The 20,738-nt window shown below is 40.6% G+C and overlaps 1 protein-coding gene across 7 annotated transcripts in view; it reads right to left on the bottom strand.

The window, feature by feature from the left end:
* Positions 1 to 19,922, bottom strand: part of CENPU (centromere protein U) — a 48,308-nt gene extending 28,386 nt beyond the window's left edge. For 2 of the 7 annotated variants that reach the window (XM_089669618.1, XM_089669619.1), the window contains exons 1-5: positions 19,810 to 19,884; positions 13,505 to 13,609; positions 12,570 to 12,621; positions 5,803 to 5,926; positions 3,334 to 3,457 (exon numbers count right to left, since the gene is read on the bottom strand). In XM_089669618.1, coding sequence (XP_089525744.1) covers positions 3,334 to 3,457; positions 5,803 to 5,926; positions 12,570 to 12,621; positions 13,505 to 13,609; positions 19,810 to 19,868 — 464 coding nt within the window. In that variant the 5' untranslated portion in view covers positions 19,869 to 19,884. Of the gene's footprint in view, positions 1 to 3,333; positions 3,458 to 5,802; positions 5,927 to 12,569; positions 12,622 to 12,685; positions 12,776 to 13,504; positions 13,610 to 16,467; positions 16,569 to 19,809 lie in introns of those variants that run through there. The other 5 variants (XM_089669616.1, XM_089669617.1, XM_089669614.1 and 2 more) reach the window with 5 other exon arrangements.
* Positions 19,923 to 20,738: the final 816 nt, after the last annotated feature.

The raw sequence follows: 20,738 nt of genomic DNA, 5'->3' as shown, positions 1-20,738 counted from the left end.
AACGTGCCTAGCGTTAACACACATTTAGAACATGGTTTTTCTGCCAAAACGCTGCTGCTCCTGGATGCACGGGCCTTGCATTTTTTTTTCCTGCCCCTGCCACAAAGAGCTTCTACATATTTATATGTGCATGGACACATTGGATAACATAGAGGGGAGTTTAAGCAGTAAAGAAAAACCTCATGCAACTAAAAGTGGCTGCAAAAACACCCTGTGTGTGAGGCTGAATTGTGAAAGGAGGAGGATGAAAGCCCCAAAAGCACACTTTACAAATTTGTGCAAAGGCAGCTTCCATACATCCATCTGGACTTATGCATTTCAAATCATGACTAAGTATGAGTAGACTGCCTAGTTGTAAATAGTCTCTTAATCAAGTGCACAAGGAGGGAGAGACAAGAAGGCACCAAAGAGCCGCATTATTTTAACTGCACAGGGGCTTAGTAGTTAGCACTTCTACCTTGCAGCCCTAGGGTCCTCGGTTTGAAACCCACCCAAAGCTTGCAGCTTGCATAGGTTTCCTCCAGGAACTCTGGTTTCCTTCCACACCCCAAAGAAATGCTAGCTAGTTAATTAGCTCCTGTCTACATTTGCCTTAGTATGTGTATGTATAAGAACTTTAGATTGTAAGCTTCTTGAGGTCGTGGAATGGTGTGAATGTCAATTGTTGGTGCTATATAGATATGTGAAAACAAAAAAACAAAAAACGTATTCCACAATTTTCCTAGTGACTAAGAATGCCAAGAGATCAAATGTGAAAATATGCCTATGGTAGCATCAATGGTCCATTATCAATTAACAACTTTGGGGTCCCACCAAGGTACTGCATGGCACTTCTATAATCCTCAAAAAGCTTGGTTCTCCAGTTTTCAAACATACTGGTAAGTGGATATAAAAAGTCTACACACCCCTTTTAAAATGTCAGATTTCTGTGATGTAAAAAAAATTAGACAAAGATAAATAATTTCAAAACATTTTCCACCTTTAATGTGACCTATAAACTGTACAGCTCAACTGAAAAACAAACTGAAATCTTTTAAGGGGGGGGGGGGGGGAAACATAAAAAACTAAAATACTGTGATTGCAGAAGTGTGCACACCCTCTTATAACTGGGGATGTAGCTGTGTTCAGAATTAAGAAATCACATTCAAAATTATGTTACATAGGAGTCAGTACACACCTACCATCATTTAAAGTGCCTCTGATTAACCCCAAGTAAAGTTCAGCTGTTCTAGAAGGTCTTTACTGACATTTTCTTAGTCGCATCCTACAGCAAAAGCCATGGTCCACAGAGAGCTTCCAAAGGGATCTCTCTGGTAAAAGGTATCAGTCAAGAGGAGGGTACAAAAGGATTTCCAAGGCATACTCTTGTAGGTCTTTCTTGACATTTTCCAAAGCATCAGAGGGATCTCATTGTTAAAAGGTATTGGGCAGGAGAAGGGTACAAAAGAATTTCCAAGGCATTAGATATACCATGGAACTCAGTGAAGGCAGTCATCATCAAGTGGAGAAAATATGGTGCAACAGTGACATTACCAAGAACTGGATTTCCCTCCAAAATTGATAAGATGAGAAGAAAACTGGTCTGGGAGGCTGCCAAGAGGCCTACAGCATATTAAAGGAGCTGCATGAATATCTGGCAAGTACTGGCTGTGTGGTACATGTGACAACAATCTCTCGTATTCTTCATATGTCTGGGCTATGGGGTAGAGTGGCAAGATGGAAGCCTTCTCTTACAAAAAAAAAACCATCCAAGCCCGGCTAAATTTTGCAAAAACACATCTGAAGTCTCCCAAACACGTGGGAAAATATGTTACGGTCTGATGAAACCAAGGTTGAACATTTTGGCCATAATTCCAAAAGATATGTTTGGCACAAAAACAACACTGCACATCACCAAAAGTACACCATACCCACAGTGAAGCATGGTGGTGGCAGGATCATGCTTTGAGGTAGTTTTACTTCAGCTGGAACTGGGGCCTTAGTCAAGGTAGAGGGAATTATGTACAGTTGTAAATAACAGTCAAAATTGACACAAAACCTTCAGGCTTCTGCTAGAAAGCTGAACATGAACAGGAACTTCATCTTTCAGCATGCCAATGACCCAAAGCATACATCCAAATCAACAAAGGAATGGCTTCACCAGAAGATGATTAAAGTTTTGGAATGGCCCAGCCAGAGCCCAGACCTGAATCCGATCGAAAATCTGTGGGGTGATCTGAAGAGGGCTGTGCACAGGAGATGCCCTCGCAATCTAACAGATTTGGAGTGTTTTTAAAGAAGAGTGGTCAAATATTGCCAAGTCAAGATGTGCCATGCTTATAGACTCATACCCAAATAGACTGAGTGCTGGAATAAAATCAAAAGGTGCTTCAATAAGTATTAGTGTAAGGGTGTGCACACTTATGCAACCATATTTTTTAGTTTTTTATTTTTCCTTCCTTCCACCTAAAAGATTTCAGCTTGTTGTTCAACCGAGTTGTACAGTTAATAGGTTACATTAAAGGTGGAAAAAGTTCTGAAACGATTTATCTTTGTCTTATTTTTTTACATCACAGAAACTGACATTTTAACTGGGGTGTGTAGACTTTTTATATCCACTGTAGGTAAACTGTCTAATCTGGCTATAACATGCACTTGTATGCTAAGGAACTTCGTAGTAAGCACTCTGGGCTTGCAGCTATAGGGTCCTCATTTTGTAGTAGGAATGTTAGACTAAGCGCCTTTATTGTACTTTGTGTGGAAAATATTAGCACTACACACAACAGATAAAAGTAATGAAAATACATATACCAAAGAAAAATGTCTGAATGTCTCAATGATAGCATGTAGAGGTAGGATAATTTTCTATTTATTTTCCTGTTATGCAAAGAAAGACCTTATTAGCAAATATAACATCAGTTTACTAAAGAAATAGTTGCAAGTAGCCTTATATGTTATGCATTGATCTGCCTAGCAGAGATCTTTGTTATGCTCACTTATACATCTACTTAAGGCTTGGTTCACATCTATGTGTGCCAGGAACGCATGCAACATCAAGTGCATTTCTGACACACAAAGAAATGTGCTGCTCTTCAGCAGATGCGTAGGGGTGCCAATAATTCTTAATATATCAGCAATCACATGCGGTTCAGTACATCACGATTTTAGAAAAAGGTCAGGGACTTCTTTTCCTATGTTTCTCATGGGTAGGGCAGCCCATTGAAATGAATGTGCTGCCCAACATGCACACGATGTGAATCAAGGGTTATTTGAAGCTTCAGTGTAGAACATAGTCAAGACACAGGCATACATGCTATAGAAATGTATTATTCTGTCCACTTTGTTTGACATCACCTTTTGTCTTGGCTGACATTTGGACCCGAAGATGCCCTGCTGGCTGACTTTTCTGAAGAAACCTTACTCTTCTCCAGTAGATCTTCATCTTCAGTATACACAGCAGTGCTATGTAATGGAGGATCTTAAAAAAATGAAAAAAACAAACAATGTTAAGCAGGCCTATAGAGAAATCCTCTACTTATATGTTCTGAAAGACTTTATCATTCAAGATTTTAACAAACCACATATGACCAACTGTATAAATGCAGCCAGAAATAGCTTACATACACTGCCAAATATCTGTGTCCTGCTTTCCCATAAGATAAGTAGCTGGCAAAATATTACCTGGACAGAACGCACATGGGAAACCAAAGCACTAGTATATGTCTGCATTTTACTGCCATAGGCAGGTTAACAGTTTTTAAGAAATGACAGGCATAACCTAAGTGTATCGTATGGTCATAGGGTCAAATGCCTGTCTATTAGGTTAAAAAAAAAAAAAAAAAAAAAAAAAAGCATAGCAGTTGCGTTGGATTTAAAACAAATTTCCACCACTAATCACGACTTCTGGAGTCTGTAACACCAGTGGTGCGGGATGATCTGTAATTTTCCACTTACAGCACAGTGTATGGAGTGGGGTGGTCTAAAATACGTCAACCGTAACACAGTGGTGCACCAAAAACAAAACATTCAGGATTTAAAAAAAAAAAAATATATATATATATATATATCCAGTAGCGCAAACTAATTTTTATTGAAAGTATGTATATTTTAGGCTGATAATTTTCAGCATCACTAAACACAAGGTGTGAAATGGGGCAGCCCATACTATGCCATTCAAAGAACACAGTACAGAATGGTTCAGAGAATGCAACATAGAGCATGGCCACAGTACTAGTACACTTAAATATCATTGAACTCACCTGGCCACCACAGAAATGCATGAAACAGCACAGCTGCAATATATACATTATGAATCAAATCCAGGACGAACGTGTGCATTTTTCAAACACAATTCAGTCTTTACCAAACCATAAGAGCATCAACATTTCACAAACATACAAAGACCTTATTCATAGCAGATAATTTTTTACATAAATTGAAAAACATCAAATATTTAAGGTGGAACTTTACACAGATTCCCTTCCCCCCATCACACATAATTTACAAGCAGGTAGACTCTATTATTCGGGATAATTCAAAATGGCTCTAAGGCTAGATTCTAACCTATGCAGGTTGCGGTTCATGTGTTTTTCCGGTACAGTTTGCATTATTTCACAAGCGTTTTTATGGAAAGGCCATGGAACCAAAAATGCAACCTGCTGAGTGCAAAAAAGTTCCTACACCTTTCCAAAATAAAAGACACAGCTGTGAACATGACCCATAAGAAATCATGTAGACTGTAGTACGTTTCTGCAATACTGAAAATGTAGTGCAAAAGGCAAAAGGTGTGAACAGTTTTCTGGCAGTAGTTCTCTTAGAAATACATGCACCTAATTCTGGTGTACAGAGGCACTCCAGTACTTACAGAAGGCCATGCCTGTGTTAGGAAGTTGTCATGTATTTGACAGCTTCCAATACAGCTTGGTATCCCTGGCTTCATTTGGCCATTGGCTGGGAGATTCCCTGGCCAAAAGCTAAATGCAAACATAATGGCTAGTCATACAGCTGATGTAATTACCATAATATGGGCAGGCTTTCTATTGAGTCAGATCACAGAGATTTTCTGAAACATTTCTGGCAGTCAATCATGATACCTTCTCCAAAAAAGTTAGAAATACTTCTCTGAAAAAAATGTCTTATATGCTGTGTGACTGGGAATATATAACATATGGGGGCGGGGTTCTCAAATCTGATTGCAAAAAGTGAAATGCACAAGAAAGAGAAATACATAGGTTGCAATCTCTGACTTGTAGAAATGCTAGTTGATTGGCTGCCATGCTGTTTCTGTGACTGCAGGGACATCACCTTTAAAACCTGTATGAAGATCAGGAGTTCTGACTTCACTGGCAGCATGTGTATCCCAGATCTGTCACTCTATTAAACTATTTAAGTCTGAGATAGCTTGGCAGTTAGCATTTTTGACATGGGTGCAAGCAATGACAGGCTCCATCATGACTGTTTATAGGTGCGCTGGCTATCTGAGGTCCTACTGACCACAAAAGCAGTTAGGATAATCTCCCAAAAGGAGCTCAGAAAGCAAAAAACAAGCACATTGGAAAAGGGGTACCTCTTTATCATTTTGCAAAAAAAATAATTAAATATTTTTTTACTGCAGCCTGTAACCCAGTTGGAGAAATTCTCCTCATATCCTGTTCAAATGTCCACAAAGTGTGGCACCTATTGCAGAAACAGAGATACAATTCTGACAGGTTCCAACCCTTTCCGACCTGATCAAAGCCAAAAATAATGTTTTACAAGAGTTCCACTTAAAAACCAATCCAGTCAAAGTAATTTCACCCACAATTTGTACATTTGTGTACTCACTAAAAGATTCTTCTGAAATATCATCCTGCAGAGCTTCCCCCGCCTGCTTCAAAATGGTGAAGGAATTCAAAGAGGTTTGTTTTAATTGAGCAGACTTCTTTTTCTTGCCGTTTCTTTCTTTTCCCTTAACATAAAGTGAATGGATGAGAAAATGGGACTGTTTTGGTGTAGCATTTACAGTATAAACACATAGTTAATGGGAACTTGATGAGTTCTGTAATCTAGAGCAAGCCATGGAAACAAGATTCATGTCAAACCAGCAAGTAATGGCCAAGCGTACATAAAACCCTCCTAGCCGTGAGCTCTGTTAACAAAAAAAGTTACCCACTTATATTCATAGTTTGCAACAGAATGAATTGTACTATAAAAGGAAAAAACAACTAGCCACTGAGATGACTCACAGGTCTAACTTGCTCTTTCTTGCACATCCCAGGTGCTACTGCAACTACTAAAAAGAGGGTCTTCAAATTCCTTGTTGGATTTTTATTTTGAAATTTTTATTTTCATTTCAGATCCAAGATGGCTTTAAAATTACCAACAGAAGAAGATCACATTGAACTTGTTCTCCTGTATGCATGACAGTAACAGGAATCTTGCCTCTGCAAATTACACTCTTTCCTGTTTCTCCATGACATTCCTTTGGTGGAACAACATAAAATAGCACAGTTTGCTATTACTGTCAGAATTCTTTTTAAACAAAGACTTTTCCTAACAGATGGATCAGGAAGTGAGGTCCATTCAAATGGCCCCCTAGGTCTTCAGACCTAACACAAGTAGATTTTTTCTTTGTGGTCATCTGAAGTCAGTTTTTTGAATCGGCTCAGAGCAATTGTTGCACGAAAAGGAGGAAATCATCTCTGCATGTAACAGTTCTGCTACATTAAGAAACATTAAACATTCCTATATTCAGCATATAAAAAAAATGTCACAAAGTTCAAGGTCACCAATTTAAGCATTTAATGTAACAAAATGTTTGCATATGGATTCACAGACTTTTGTGATAACCAGCATTTTTACCAGAAACGTCTGTGCTATTATTTATGTATTCTTACAAAGGAGAGTGACAGGAAGAAGCCCTTGAAATACCAAAGCTAAAAATCTCAATATCTAAAGTAATACCACCAAGGTACTATAGTATACTAAAACATGCCCGAACCTGCTACTAAATTTACTATACAAATAGTGACTGACCACCATAGTTACACCACAGTCAGAATATGCATTGGCAGTGGCCAACCAATTGGAGACAGAAACCTAAAAGGCTACAACAGAATCTGTTGAAATATTATAAAAACAAACAAATCTGGTGCACTCACAAAACGATTATTATTTGTAACTGGTAGTTGTAAATGTTTTCAAAGTATGTTCACACTAAAAGATCAATCAGCTCCATTCTAGGAGTGTTGACTAAAAATCTAAATGACCTTGCTGACTGTCACTTAAAAGGAAAGTGCACTTATCTTCAAAGTACATCTCCTTGTGGTGTTCTGAACTTTGCAGCCTTCGAGCACCAAAGCACTTTATTTAAAATCTAACTGGTTACATGCATCGTGCAGTTTGTCACAGGATGGCCTCATTTGTGGATTTCCACTGAAATAAATACACACTGCGGAGAATGTGAGTAGAAGGTTGCACTGGCCAGATTCTAAAGGCTGTGGTGTGTATGTAAGCTGCGTATGTAGGAGTCCCCATGATCTAAGATTTTCTTAATTAACATGCTCAACATGTGATGTGTGTACTTTTATATTTATGGGCTACATGGCCCATGCAATTTTGTCCATCTCTGGTTTATAAAATACGAAAGACTAGTCTGTTAAAAAAAATTATCAAAAGAACAACCTAAGTAGTTGTGAGCTCCACTCCAATTTTAATTGATTTGTCTTTTAGACATTATTTCCTTGACTTACTATATTCTCATTAAAAACATTTACAGTATGCGGCATGATCCCCGATTTTTCATTTGTCAAATCGTACACCACTCTAATACAACAAACACCATTCAAGTACAACTAAATGCTTCTACGTGACCGTCTGAATACCAAATCCAGTTATGTGATGCACATGCTTCATAAAAGTAAAAAAAAAATGTCCTTTACCTTTCTGACTGATCCAAATGCTTATTTGTGTCTTACTCCGCACCCCCCTCCTCCTCCTAAACACTGCAGATCATAAATGGGAGGTTTCAGCAACAGACAGTGCTACCAATCCAGAAAGCAGTGGGTAGGACTAGGTGTGGTCGATTGACCAGCTACAGCCTTGTGAATCAGCAGTGATAATGCTGATAGTCACACCTTCTGTAACATCTTCTCATCCCGCTGTAGTTAAGCAGGCACAGCCGACATGAGTGGCAGCGCTGCTCTAAATTCAGGAGCAGTGCAGCCTCATTGCCACACCATCAAATGAAGCTGAAATAGGTATACTTCACTAGCAGGAGTAACAGGTATTTGTGGGACTCTGAGGGGGAACAAAGAAAATTGCAAGTACAGATGCACTTATACAGTCAGGTCCATAAATATTGGGACATCAACACAATTCTAACATTTTTGGCTCTATACACCACCACAATGGATTTGAAATGAAACAAAGAAGATGTGCTTTAACTGCAGACTGTCAGCTTAATTTGAGGGTATTTACATCCAAATCAGGTGAACGGTGTAGGAATTACAACAGTTTGCATATGTGCCTCCCACTTGTTAAGGGACCAAAAGTAATGGGACAGAATAATAATCATAAATCAAACTTTCACTTTTTAATACTTGGTTGCAAATCCTTTGCAGTCAATTACAGCCTGAAGTCTGGAACGCATAGACATCACCAGGCGCTGGGTTTCATCCCTGGTGATGCTCTGCCCGGCCTCTACTGCAACTGTCTTCAGTTCCTGCTTGTTCTTGGGGCATTTTCCCTTCAGTTTTGTCTTCAGCAAGTGAAATGCATGCTCAATCGGATTCAGGTCAGGTGATTGACTTGGCCATTGCATAACATTCCACTTCTTTCCCTTAAACTCTTTGGTTGCTTTTGCAGTATGCTTTGGGTCATTGTCCATCTGCACTGTGAAGCGGCGTCCAATGAGTTCTGAAGCATTTGGCTGAATATGAGCAGATAATATTGCCCGAAACACTTCAGAATTCATCCTGCTGCTTTTGTCAGCAGTCACATCATCAATAAATACAAGAGAACCAGTTCCATTGGCAGCCATACATGCCCACGCCATGACACTACCACCACCATGCTTCACTGATGAGGTGGTATGCTTAGGATCATGAGCAGTTCCTTTCCTTCTCCATACTCTTCTCTTCCCATCACTCTGGTACAAGTTGATCTTGGTCTCATCTGTCCATAGGATGTTGTTCCAGAACTGTGAAGGCTTTTTTAGATATCGTTTGGCAAACTCTAATCTGGCCTTCCTGTTTTTGAGGCTCATCAATGGTTTACATCTTGTGGTGAACCCTCTGTATTCACCCTGGTGAAGTCTTCTCTTGATTGTTGACTTTGACACACATACACCTACCTCTTGGAGAGTGTTCTTGATCTGGCCAACTGTTGTGAAGGGTGTTTTCTTCACCAGGGAAAGAATTTTCGGTCATCCACCACAGTTGTTTTCCGTGGTCTTCCAGGTCTTTTGCTGTTGCTGAGCTCACCGGTGCGTTCCTTCTTTTTAAGGATGTTCCAAACAGTTGTTTTGGCCACGCCTAATGTTTTTGCTATCTCTCTGATGGGTTTGTTTTGTTTTTTCAGCCTATTGATGGCTTGCTTCACTGATAGTGACAGCTCTTTGGATCTCATATTGAGAGTTGACAGCAACAGATTCCAAATGCAATAGCACACTTGAAATGAACTCTGGACCTTTTATCTGCTCATTGTAATTGGGATAATGAGGGAATAACACACACCTGGCCATGGAACAGCTGAGAAGCCAATTGTCCCATTACTTTTGGTCCCTTAACAAGTGGGAGGCACATATCCAAACTGTTGTAATTCCTACACCGTTCACCTGATTTGGATGTAAATACCCTCAAATTAAAGCTGACAGTCTGCAGTTAAAGCACATCTTGTTCGTTTCATTTCAAATCCATTGTGGTGGTGTATAGAGCCAAAAATGTTAGAATTGTGTCGATGTCCCAATATTTATGGACCCGACTGTATATTCTTGTTAATGCTACTCCCTGAGCCTTGATATAGCAGACAGGCTTACAAGCAGATGGAGATGGTTGCTGATATTGCGTAGAGTTTTTGTCCCCCCCCCCCTTTTTTTTCCTTTACTTTCTTCCTAAACCTGTCCCCCCTTCTTACACCAACCTTATGACATGTCCTTGGCTCTATTCTTTTCTTTCTTGTCTACTTCCACTCACCTCCCCGACTTCAGCAGGAATCAATGTTGCTAAGCCATATATTTAGACAAGGACTACTTTACACTAACCTGTATTTATTTAATTATGTCTTTGTATACAAACTTGTCATGAGGCAAGGAAGTTAGAAATGGTTTCCAAACAACCCTGTTGATGCCTCACATACCTAAACAGAAGTTGAAACAAAGTGAAAGCAATCATTTAAAGCAGTAGTAAACACCCCTGGGACACTTGTACCTACAGGTAAGCTTATAATAAAACTTACTTGTAGATACAAGGAAAATCTCCTAAATGGTGCATGGTTTTTTGCAACATGGCAAATGTGCTCTGAAGAGACAGCATACTCATGCTGTCCTTTCACAGCTCTGTGCCGCAGCCATGACTCCCGTGCGCAAGTGCAGGAGTGAAGTCATCGCAGCTTCGCCATTCCAACGGCTGGAGCCCGCAAACCCAGAAAGAAGACCAGGTGAAGATGGAGGTGTCAGCTCACCACTGGAGGGCAACATTTTAAGGGAAGTCTTTCATAATGTGCTAGTATGTGATGAATACTAGCACATTATGCCTTTACTTTGCAGGGAGAAAGTTTTTTTGTTTGTTTTTGCCCTACTTCACTACCGCTTTAATGCTATAGCAAAATTCCTGTTTACAACACATTGTCCTGACATGTGACGTATTACTTTGTTCATGCTGTTGATAGATCAAAATGCATATGACGAATGAAGTAATGTACAGTCATGGACAAAAACATTGGCACCCCTGCATTTCTGTCAGATAATGTACCACTTCGCCCAGAAAATGTTTGCAAATACAAATGTTTAGGCATTCTCATGTTTATTTCTGTTGTTTGTATTGGTATGACACAAAAAAGTGGTGAACCAAGAAGCCAAATCTGACACATTCCACGCAAAGCCCCAAAAATGTACATGACAAAATTATTGGCACCTTCTCAAAACTGAAAGGAATAATTGCATTTCAAATTTGTTATGCTCCTGTAAGTTGTAATTAAACTCACCTGTATCAATTAACATGTGCTGCTGACAATATAGAAATCACACCAGCAACCAGTTAAAACAGTGAAGAATTGACTCGACCTTTCTGTTGTATGTCTCTGTTGCACATGGAGCATGGAGAAGAGAAAGAGCAGCAAAGAATTGTCTCAGGATTTGAGAACAAAAATTGTGCAAAAGCATAGACAATCTCAAGGTTACAAGTCCATCTCCAGAGATCTTATTGTTCCTGTGTCCACTGTGTGCAACATTGTCAGGAAGTTTACAGCCCATGACACTGTAGCTAATCTCCCTGGACATGGACAAAAGAGAAAAACTGATCAAAGATTGCAATTAAGGATTGTTCAAATGGTGGCTAAAGAACCTAGATCAACTTCCAGACAAATGACCTTCAGGCACAGGGTACAACTGTGTCAGCACGCACTATACATCACCCTCTAAATGAAAAGGGACAAGGTAGGAGACCCAGGAGGACCCCACTGCTGACACAAACAAAAAAGCCAGATTTGTGTTTGCCAAAACTTACCTGAGGAAGCCAAAATCCTTTTGGGAGAATGTGCTGTGGACAAATGAAACAAAAATTACAGCTTTTTGGTAAAGCCCATCATTTTACTGGTTTCAGAAAAAGAAATGAGGCCTTTAAAGAAAAGAATACAGTCCCTACAGTCAAACATGATGGAGGTTCACTGATGTTTTGAGGTTGCTTTGCTGCTTCAGGCACTGGATGTCTTGATCATGTGCATAGCATTATTAAATCTGAAGACCATCAAAGAATTCTGGGGTGCAATGTAAGGCCTAGTGCCAAAATGTTGGGTCTCCGTCAACAGGACAATGACCCAAAGCACACATCAAAAAGCACCCAGAAATGGTTTCAGACAAAGCGCTGGAGAGTACTGAACTGGCCAGCAACGAGTCCAGATCTCAATCCACCTGTGGAGAGATCTCAAAGCAGCAGTTGAGAAAAAGAACCCTTCCAATCTGAGAGACCTGGATCAGATGGCGAAAGAAGAGTGGTCAACATTCCAGTATAGAGGGGTAAGAAACTCATTGATGGTTACAGGGAGTGATTGATTTCATTTTTTTCCCAAGGGGTGAGCTACCAACTATTAAATTGAGGGTGCCAATAATTTTGTCCAGTCCATGGTTAGGGTTTTGCATGGAATGTGTCAGATTTGGCTTTGTGTGTCATAATAATAAAAACAAAAGAAATAAACATCAGAATGCCTAAACATTGGAGTGGCAATAATTTTGACCATGACTGTATATACACATGTAGTATAATGCCTTGCTTAATTTCGGGAAAATATAAAATTGTGCTGCATGATAGATTTTCGACCATAGTTTTACTTAAAATATTTCTTATTACAAAATAAGTAATAGTAAAACAGTGATTATGATTTCCAGAACCACTTACCTTTCTGGGTAGTTCTCTGTCCTCGACATTTTCTCTAAATAAGCTTTTTTTCCTACACATCATAACACAACAAAGTTGTAGTGAAAAAGAAAAACATTTAATAAAATCACACCTACATAAGTACTTTTCTGGAGAGTATGTGGTCTATTGTCCTGTCTGTATCTGAAGTTCCTAAACTTTGACAGAAACATTTACCGTTACACATACCAAAAGCATTAAAATTAAAAAGATTTACATTAATTAATTGATTACTATGAGCAATACCCCGTTTACTTGCTTCTCATAAATGAGTAAAAAAAGCTAAAAAATAAGCAAATAATAGGGAAAAAAAAGGAGGAGGAAGGTTAAGCATAGCAAGCATTCAGACAGGTACTGAGCACCCACTGGCTGCAGCAAGTGATTGATATGGGACTCCGGTGACACTGGTTATGGACTATTGGTCTACCATTACTGGTAAAACCTTTTTCTGTTTCAATAAAAAAATTTTGAAAATAAACAGCAAGTGCACATAGTATAATTTTCATTATACAATGGTAGTTGATCAGTGGTCTTACAACCCAACATAAAATTTGTTTATAAAACACCTCTAACTAGGGTACGGTTCCAAACATTTTAGTAACTTGCATACCCTTTGGCAGTCAATTTCTATAAACTGTACCCCTCAATGGGGGAGAAACAGGAGTAGGGGGCAGGGATAATAGCAGCACGCATTACCAACTGGTGGGTGTGTCAAAGACAGTGGGAGGGGCTTAAAGGGGTACGCTTAAATAAAATCTAACCCTACCCTGCTCTGGTTCAAGAGTGAAGGGGTCAGGAGTAAGGTACAGGCGCAGGGATCAGAAGCAAATAAAGCACAGAGAGCAGGTGTCAAAAGTAAGTAAAGCACAGAGTGCTTCCCAAGTGAAAATTCCTCCCATGCTGCTTTGGGCTGTTACCTGGATGCTGTCTTTAACTTCTGATCCCTGCTCCTCGGTTCCACTGGCTTTGCCGCCAGCTCAAAAGTCGTCCTTCTCCAATTCTTAGTCTTCTTCCCCTTGTTCCTTTGAGCAAATTTTCAGTTACACAAGTTCCGCAACTACAATACAGATTTTACCAATATAACCACTTTTTGTGCATCGGTTTTGTACTTGATAACTGTTTTATGTGATTTATAAAGTAGCAGAGAACAAATCTAGAAAAAGGTGGTTATGTTGGTGACATCTATATTGTATTAACACTGACTGCAACTTGTGTAACTGAGAACTTTGGCAAAGATGTATTCATTTTTAACAAAATGCATTTACACATATTATATTATATATTGCACATTGGAACAAGTTTTCAGGTATACAAGTTACAAGCAGTATAAATACAACGCAAATTTCACCAATATAACTACTTTTAACTATTGAACATTTGTCCAGTACTACCAGTTACATTTTATGTATTTTAATGCTTATTTTAATCAGTTACATAGCAAACACCTGCAGACTACCAGACTACACAGCACACTGTGACTGTCTTCAGTGAGCAGCATGGCAGCAGGAGGAGGGTGACATCAGTTCATCCTTACCCTCCTGCCAGCTGAGGCCTGCACCGTAACTTAGTGATCTTAATGACGAAGTGTCAAAGAGATTCTACTGCCACCATTTTAAAAAACGTTTTCACATACCCCTAAATGTACTGGAATGTACCCTTGGGGGTACTTGTATTCTATGTCAAGAATTGCTGGTCTACTTAACTAGAGCTGGATAATTCCAGGTGACCAGGTCCCCACTGCCACTAAGAATCCCTTTCCTCCTGTACTTACAGCCACATTAGTGAGCTGAATGCTATAGCGGAGCTTTTGGTGACCCTATAGTATGAAATCCTGGGTTACAGCACTCCCCAACGATTGTCTACAGCAGTGGTCTCCAAACTGTGGCCCTTTGCTTGCCTTTATCTGGCCCTTGGGGCACTATTTCATTCACCAACACCAACAGTGATGCACAGTTCCTGCCAATGACACCAACAATGGGGCCCAATGACACTAATGATGGGGCAAAATTCCTACCAATGATGGGGCAAAATTCCTCCCAATGATACAATGATGGGGCAAAATTCCTCTTCATGACACCATCGTTAATGTCATTGGGAGGAATAGTGCCCCATCATTGGTGTCATTGGGAGGAATAGGACCCCATGACTCTTATGATGGGGCACAATTCCTCCCAATTACACAAATGATGGGACACTATTCCTACCGATGATGGGGCACTATTCCTTCCAATGACACCAATGATGGGGCACTATTCCTCCCAATGACAACAACGATGGGGATCAATTCCTTCCAATCACACCAATGATAGAACACTATTCCTACCAATCAGACCAATGATAGGGCACTATTCCTCCCAATGACACCAATGATGGAGCACAATTCCTTCCAAAGACACCAGCAATAGGACATTATTTACTCCAACTGATGCTGTGACATTTTCTACTCCCGAAGGCCTCCTAGATTGTAAGCCCCAAGGAGCAGGGCCCTTGAACCCCTCGTGTATTGAATTGCATTGTTACTGTACTGTCTTGTATACGGTCTCCCATTATAATGTACAGCGCTAAGCAAACTGTTGGTGCTATATAAATCCTGTATAATAATAATAATAATGTCCCCAACGCTGCAGCCCGCTGCAGCCTGCTGTACCCCCCCCCTACCCCCCACTCATGACAGAAGTTCCCCATACTAGCGGTCGCTTTTTAAAAACAGCGCGGCCGTGCGGGGCTCCGTCCACACAGCCGCGTCATTCATTTACAGTGTTCTGTGAATTAACAAACTACAAGTCCCGACAGCCTTAGAGGCTGTTGGCTTACAGTTCTCAATGAACTACCAAAGCACTGTGGAGCACCGTGGTAGTTCACTGAATCTTCTTATCAATATATCTGCTTGCCTGTACATCCCATACAGGAAAATAGATATACTGACAGATCTGCTGGTACATTGCTTTGCAGGCTCCTGCAACCAGACATAATAACTGCACTACTTTTAACATGCACAAAAAAGTGCATTTATTATTTTTGGTCAAAAGGTGAACTTATCCTTTAAGGCTGATCAACATTCATATCAGTCAACAATGATATAAGATTCCATGTTCTTGTTGTCAGTGGAACAAGTCCCTTGCCTGCTACTTCATACACACATCTCTTCAGACCTGTCTCTTATTTGATTATGTTTAATTCCATTATAAGATCACAAGGTTTGATCACATTTCCTAGCATTTTCTACAATACTATTCATAGATTCCACCAAGCACAGTACATTGTCAAAAAGTCCCCAACTTCTCTCATAATTTTGTTTTCCTTTAACCTTTAAGAAGGAAAGCAAAATATCTGCATAAATCTGACCAGAATATAAAAAAATATTGAAAAATCAAATAGGCTCATTGAAACGTGCAGACACAATGGAGGTTATTTACTAAAACTGGAGAATGCAAAATCTAGTGCAACTCTGCATAGAAACCAAGCAGCTTCCAGGTTTTGTCAAAAGCTTAACTGAACAAGCTGAAGTTAGATGCTGCTTGGCTACCATGCACAGCTGCATCAGATTCTGAGTGCTCCAGTTTTAGTAAATCTCCACCATTATAGCATAAATGTAAACAAAGTCTGTTCAATATTAACAGAACAAATGTTTTCTATTTAACCATTATCTTGCTATGTATCTTTCAGCTACCTATATAGTCATATGCAGGTTGGGTAGTGCTGACTCCTAGTTCGGGGAGAGATTTTGGCAGGCTTGTACATACCTCACCTCTTAAATCACACACATATTACTCCGTGAGATCTACAGAGCACAATATAGCTTCAATCACCAGGCTGTCTAGAAGGAATATGAACACAACCTATATATATTAGATTCCCCAAGATTCTAGAGGGAGCTTACTCTGAGCCCTTATTTCTTGACTTGTTCTTCTTTGTTGACATGTTTACTCCTTACAGACTCACGTTTTGTAGAATTAAGACATATTGTTTCTGTGGCTGGGCCTGTAAAACATAATATTTTCAAAATGAAAATTCCACGTTCTTTTGACAAATTTGTAAGGCTGGCTGGGAGAGAAGTTCTAGTACACCTGTCACTATTAATAATTAAACTGGATTTGACAATAAAAGGTAGGCATTTAGCAATGCCTCCACATACATTTAGTGGTCTTTTCAAATGCTGAGTCAATATAGCCAATCTCAACACTTCCTAGCATTGTCCAGAGCTTATTCTGCATTTCCTCTTAGTTGCCTTTTAGTCAAAAAGGCTGACCATCACAGTGATGACAATAAAAAACATGGAAGGTGCAGCTTTCAACATTGCTAGGTACAGCTGAACTTTGCGTATTCGAGCACCCCAGGATTTGGACCACCAGAAACCTAAGTAGAGGTCTGGCAACGTGTTATATGTTTATTGCCTCTTAGTATATGTGATGTTGATATACTAGGAGGCTGCAGGAAGAGGCTTTTTGTCATTCTCACCTTGGCAAGAAGCAGGTTGTAAACAAAATGAGTAAATAAAAAAAAAAAACAGTAAATAAAAATCAGTTTTCTTGAATCGTTTAAAACCTCACCCCTTTTGCCAAGTCCTACTCCTTTGTCGCAGCTGGTACAAACAGCTGGATCACAACTTCTGACATCAGGAGATATGATCCAAGGAGGGAGAAGTGAGCCCCAGTCTATGATTATCTCCCTCTTTCTGGCCACCATCTCTCCAGTTCAGCACCAGTCCCTCCTCTGCTACTGGGACATGGTTAAAAGACATTACTCTCCATCCTACAACCTCTCCTAGTGGATTACCCTCTCTCTCCGCCACTGCAACATTCACTTCCACTTTTGCCTTTTCGCATCCCTGATCACAGTTAGGCCTCATTCACACGGGGTGTACATAACCGTACGTGCATGCAAGGCCATGTTTACCGGCATGTGGATGCATAGGTGATCCATGTATTCCTGTGCAGGCAATCCCACTACTGTTAATTGGGGCACAGCGGCTTCATTGACACAGCCACTACTCCCAATATGACATCCGTATGTGTGCACAGCCCGAACACATCCAGAGTCTTTTCACACTGGCATTCGGTCTACATCCATCTGCCAGTTTTTTTTGCCTGGATCCAGACTGAAAATTAGTGTATGTCTATGGGCGGATATAAACAGATAATCGTCTGTTTACAATTGCCTATATCCGTGCCCATTCAGGTCCATTTGTTAATGGAACAAGGCTGCATCCTTTTCCATTGAGATAGATTTGAAGAGATGTAAACATCTGTTTTTTGGAAAGAAACATTTTTTTGCTTATACTTTTGTTACCTATGTTTTGTTTCTGCAATAAAAAATAGGATGCAAAAACAGGTGTGAACTGTACTGCAGATGGATGTGTGGGATTATGGATGTAAATTAAAGTGGCTATAAACCTCAGACATGAAATATGAACAAAGTATATCCCTCTATAGTGTGTACTTGTCTCAATGAAGAGCACTAAGTGTCATTTCTGTCTGCTACCTTGTTCCTCTGCATGAGTCACTGACTATTCCTGACATCAAAGAGAAGATTGACAGCTTTACCTCTGTTCCTGTGAGCTGTGTGGAGGGGGCTATTTCTCTTCCCTCTAATCACCTCTCCTCACTGAGGTCTGCAGTGTGTAATTTCAGCTCTCTGTCCCCTTTTTTCTGAACTCTCAGAATCTTTATAAATTCTGTAATTTAAATGGCTGTAGAGGAAATTGCAGATAAATAGGTACAACTTATGTAGGAGGATCTGTTTTCTCTCTGTGTATTACCTGAGGTCAGTAACTTCATTGGGTATGTGTAAAGGTGTACAAACACTTTAACGCCTCGGCCTGAGGCAAGAACATGTGTGCCCCATGCAGGGCTGTTTTGTCGGCACAGGGATGCACAGGTGTTCCATGCAGACAGTGCCATTGATATCAGTTGGAACACAGCTGCTGCTGCCAATATGACATCCATGTGGGTGTATGGCCTCAAATGCACACTGTGTGAGTTTGGGGACATTCACACGCACCCGCAGATGTCATATCGGGAGAAGCTGTTGTGTCTGTACAGCAGATGTATCCCAATAGACAATAATGGGCCTGCCTGCATTGAACACTGGTGTATGCCCTTGCCAGCAAAACACGGCCCTGGCACAGAGTACACATGTAATCTCTCCATGTGGATGAGGCCTAATATAAACTGAATCCGTATTCCATTTGTTTATTCTTAGCTATAAACCTGACTGAGCAGATGATGTCCCTGTAATAGGACCCTCAGCTACTACTATACCACCCCTTCCCCCATCCTCAGTGATCCTCCAGCTATGCTCAGTCCCACTCTATGTATTCTTACAATATTACAGGATCACATGAGATCATGTAAAGGGAAAGTATACAGTCCATGTAGACTATTGTAAAATGGAATATGTTCCAGATCAGGCAGAGGGTAATCCAGTTGACATCATCAGGATGTGACGCACATCTGAGCATGCGCGGGGACCACTAGGGACCGGCGTGCTCTTTCTTCAGGCATACATGTACGATCTATGCCTGAAGAAAGAGCGCCAGTCCCTAGTGGTCCTCGCACATGCTCAGAAATGCGGGGCATCCTGATGATGTCAGACGCCTACATCTTCAGCTCCGGACATACCAGGGACTGTCGGGCTTCTCCATCCATGACCCTTCACGTGCAGCGCCTCTTGCTGATCGGCCCATAATCCCTTCCAGAGCATCTACCCACACCTGGCGATAGACGTTTTCCACACTTCGTCCCTATGAGCCTGTATACTTATTGAAAGATGTGCGTTGCCTAACTTGCTTTTTAACAATAAATGATTATACAGTTCACACTTAGAGGCGCTGTGTCCTCTGATTCAGATCAGATCATCCTCAGCTGTCTCAGCCCCTCCCCCATCAGATACCATTCAGCTTCAAGTTCTAGATCATACTAGCACTCAGCTGGCATCCTCCGCCGCCCTCTAGTGGCAGACATGGATACATCAGGTGCAGTCTTCTATAGCAGTCACAACCAGTGAACCAATCCCAATGCTCCTCTCCTGGTTCACAATCGCCGATGGCAGCACTGCTTATACCAGACATTAGCATTTCTCCTTTCCCGGCTGTAATGGAAACACCGCGTTTCCCAGTGGAACAGCGGGAGAGGGTCTGAGGACACATAGAGAACTCTAAGAACTCCCCCCTGTACTTATCTCCTCCGGAAATACCCTCTAGAATACAGACCGCGCTTCTTACATGGTTCGTAATATCCACACTTTGAATCCTATAGAGCCCGCTAGTTCCCTCGGACTCATCAGTCGGCGCCAAACCAGAAGAGAGTCGTGGAACGCAAACAACTCACATCCGCTTCCTTCTTCCTGAATAGAGAACTTCCTGCCTTCTGATGGCTGAGGAAGAGGTGTGCTTTCTGCCTCCTGACAGCAAGGGGCGATGTACTGCGTGGCTGATCACAGTGTGATGGAGGTCTTCTCCGATTTTGTATGCTATTTTGATGTCCATTTGAAACACGTTTGTGAATGATGGCTCTGAATGGGGGGCATTGTTTGCTAAAACACAGTGTATAATATACAATTTTTTTATTATACCAATCTGTTTATTACATTTCCATATGTACAGGGAAAACAAATGATACTGTCTGCCCCAAAAGAGTTGCGTAAGGAAAAACAAAACACAAGAACGTATCAAAATAGACAATAGTACAATGGGAGGACACAAGACAGCAAGCGGTGGTATCTAGTAGTCCGTTACCTCCTGGTATCCAATCCTATGTGTACTCCAAAGACATGCTGATAGGTTAAAGTGTTACTGAACCCACAACAGTAAAATCAGTCTGTATATACAGTGAAGCATGCTTGTGGAACCTAAGGGGCCAATCCTCTGCATTGTGTAAAAAGGCTGTTTGACCCTGAGTTCTCTGATCCTCCTCTTATTCCAGTATCCCCCTCCTATCTCTTGATAAGACATATCGTGTGGAGTCACTCTGCACATGCTCAATTTGGTGTATATTGCTAGAAAGGTTTTTTTTTCTTGGGAGAGTGCATGTGATCAGCACAGGACCAATCAACACTCTCCAAACAGAGGTCAGTAGTTCTACATCCTCCTAGAGAAAACTTCTACAAGCTTTAACCAGTGCGCAACTGGACACTGATAGATGTCACAAGACT

This window comes from Staurois parvus, unplaced genomic scaffold, assembly GCF_062004578.1.
Source record: "Staurois parvus isolate SC_StPar_1 unplaced genomic scaffold, SC_StPar_1.0 ptg000080l, whole genome shotgun sequence".
NCBI lineage: Eukaryota > Metazoa > Chordata > Amphibia > Anura > Ranidae > Staurois > Staurois parvus.
The sequence above is the reverse complement of the archived record's forward strand: the minus strand, read 5'-3'. Positions and strand labels throughout refer to the sequence as shown.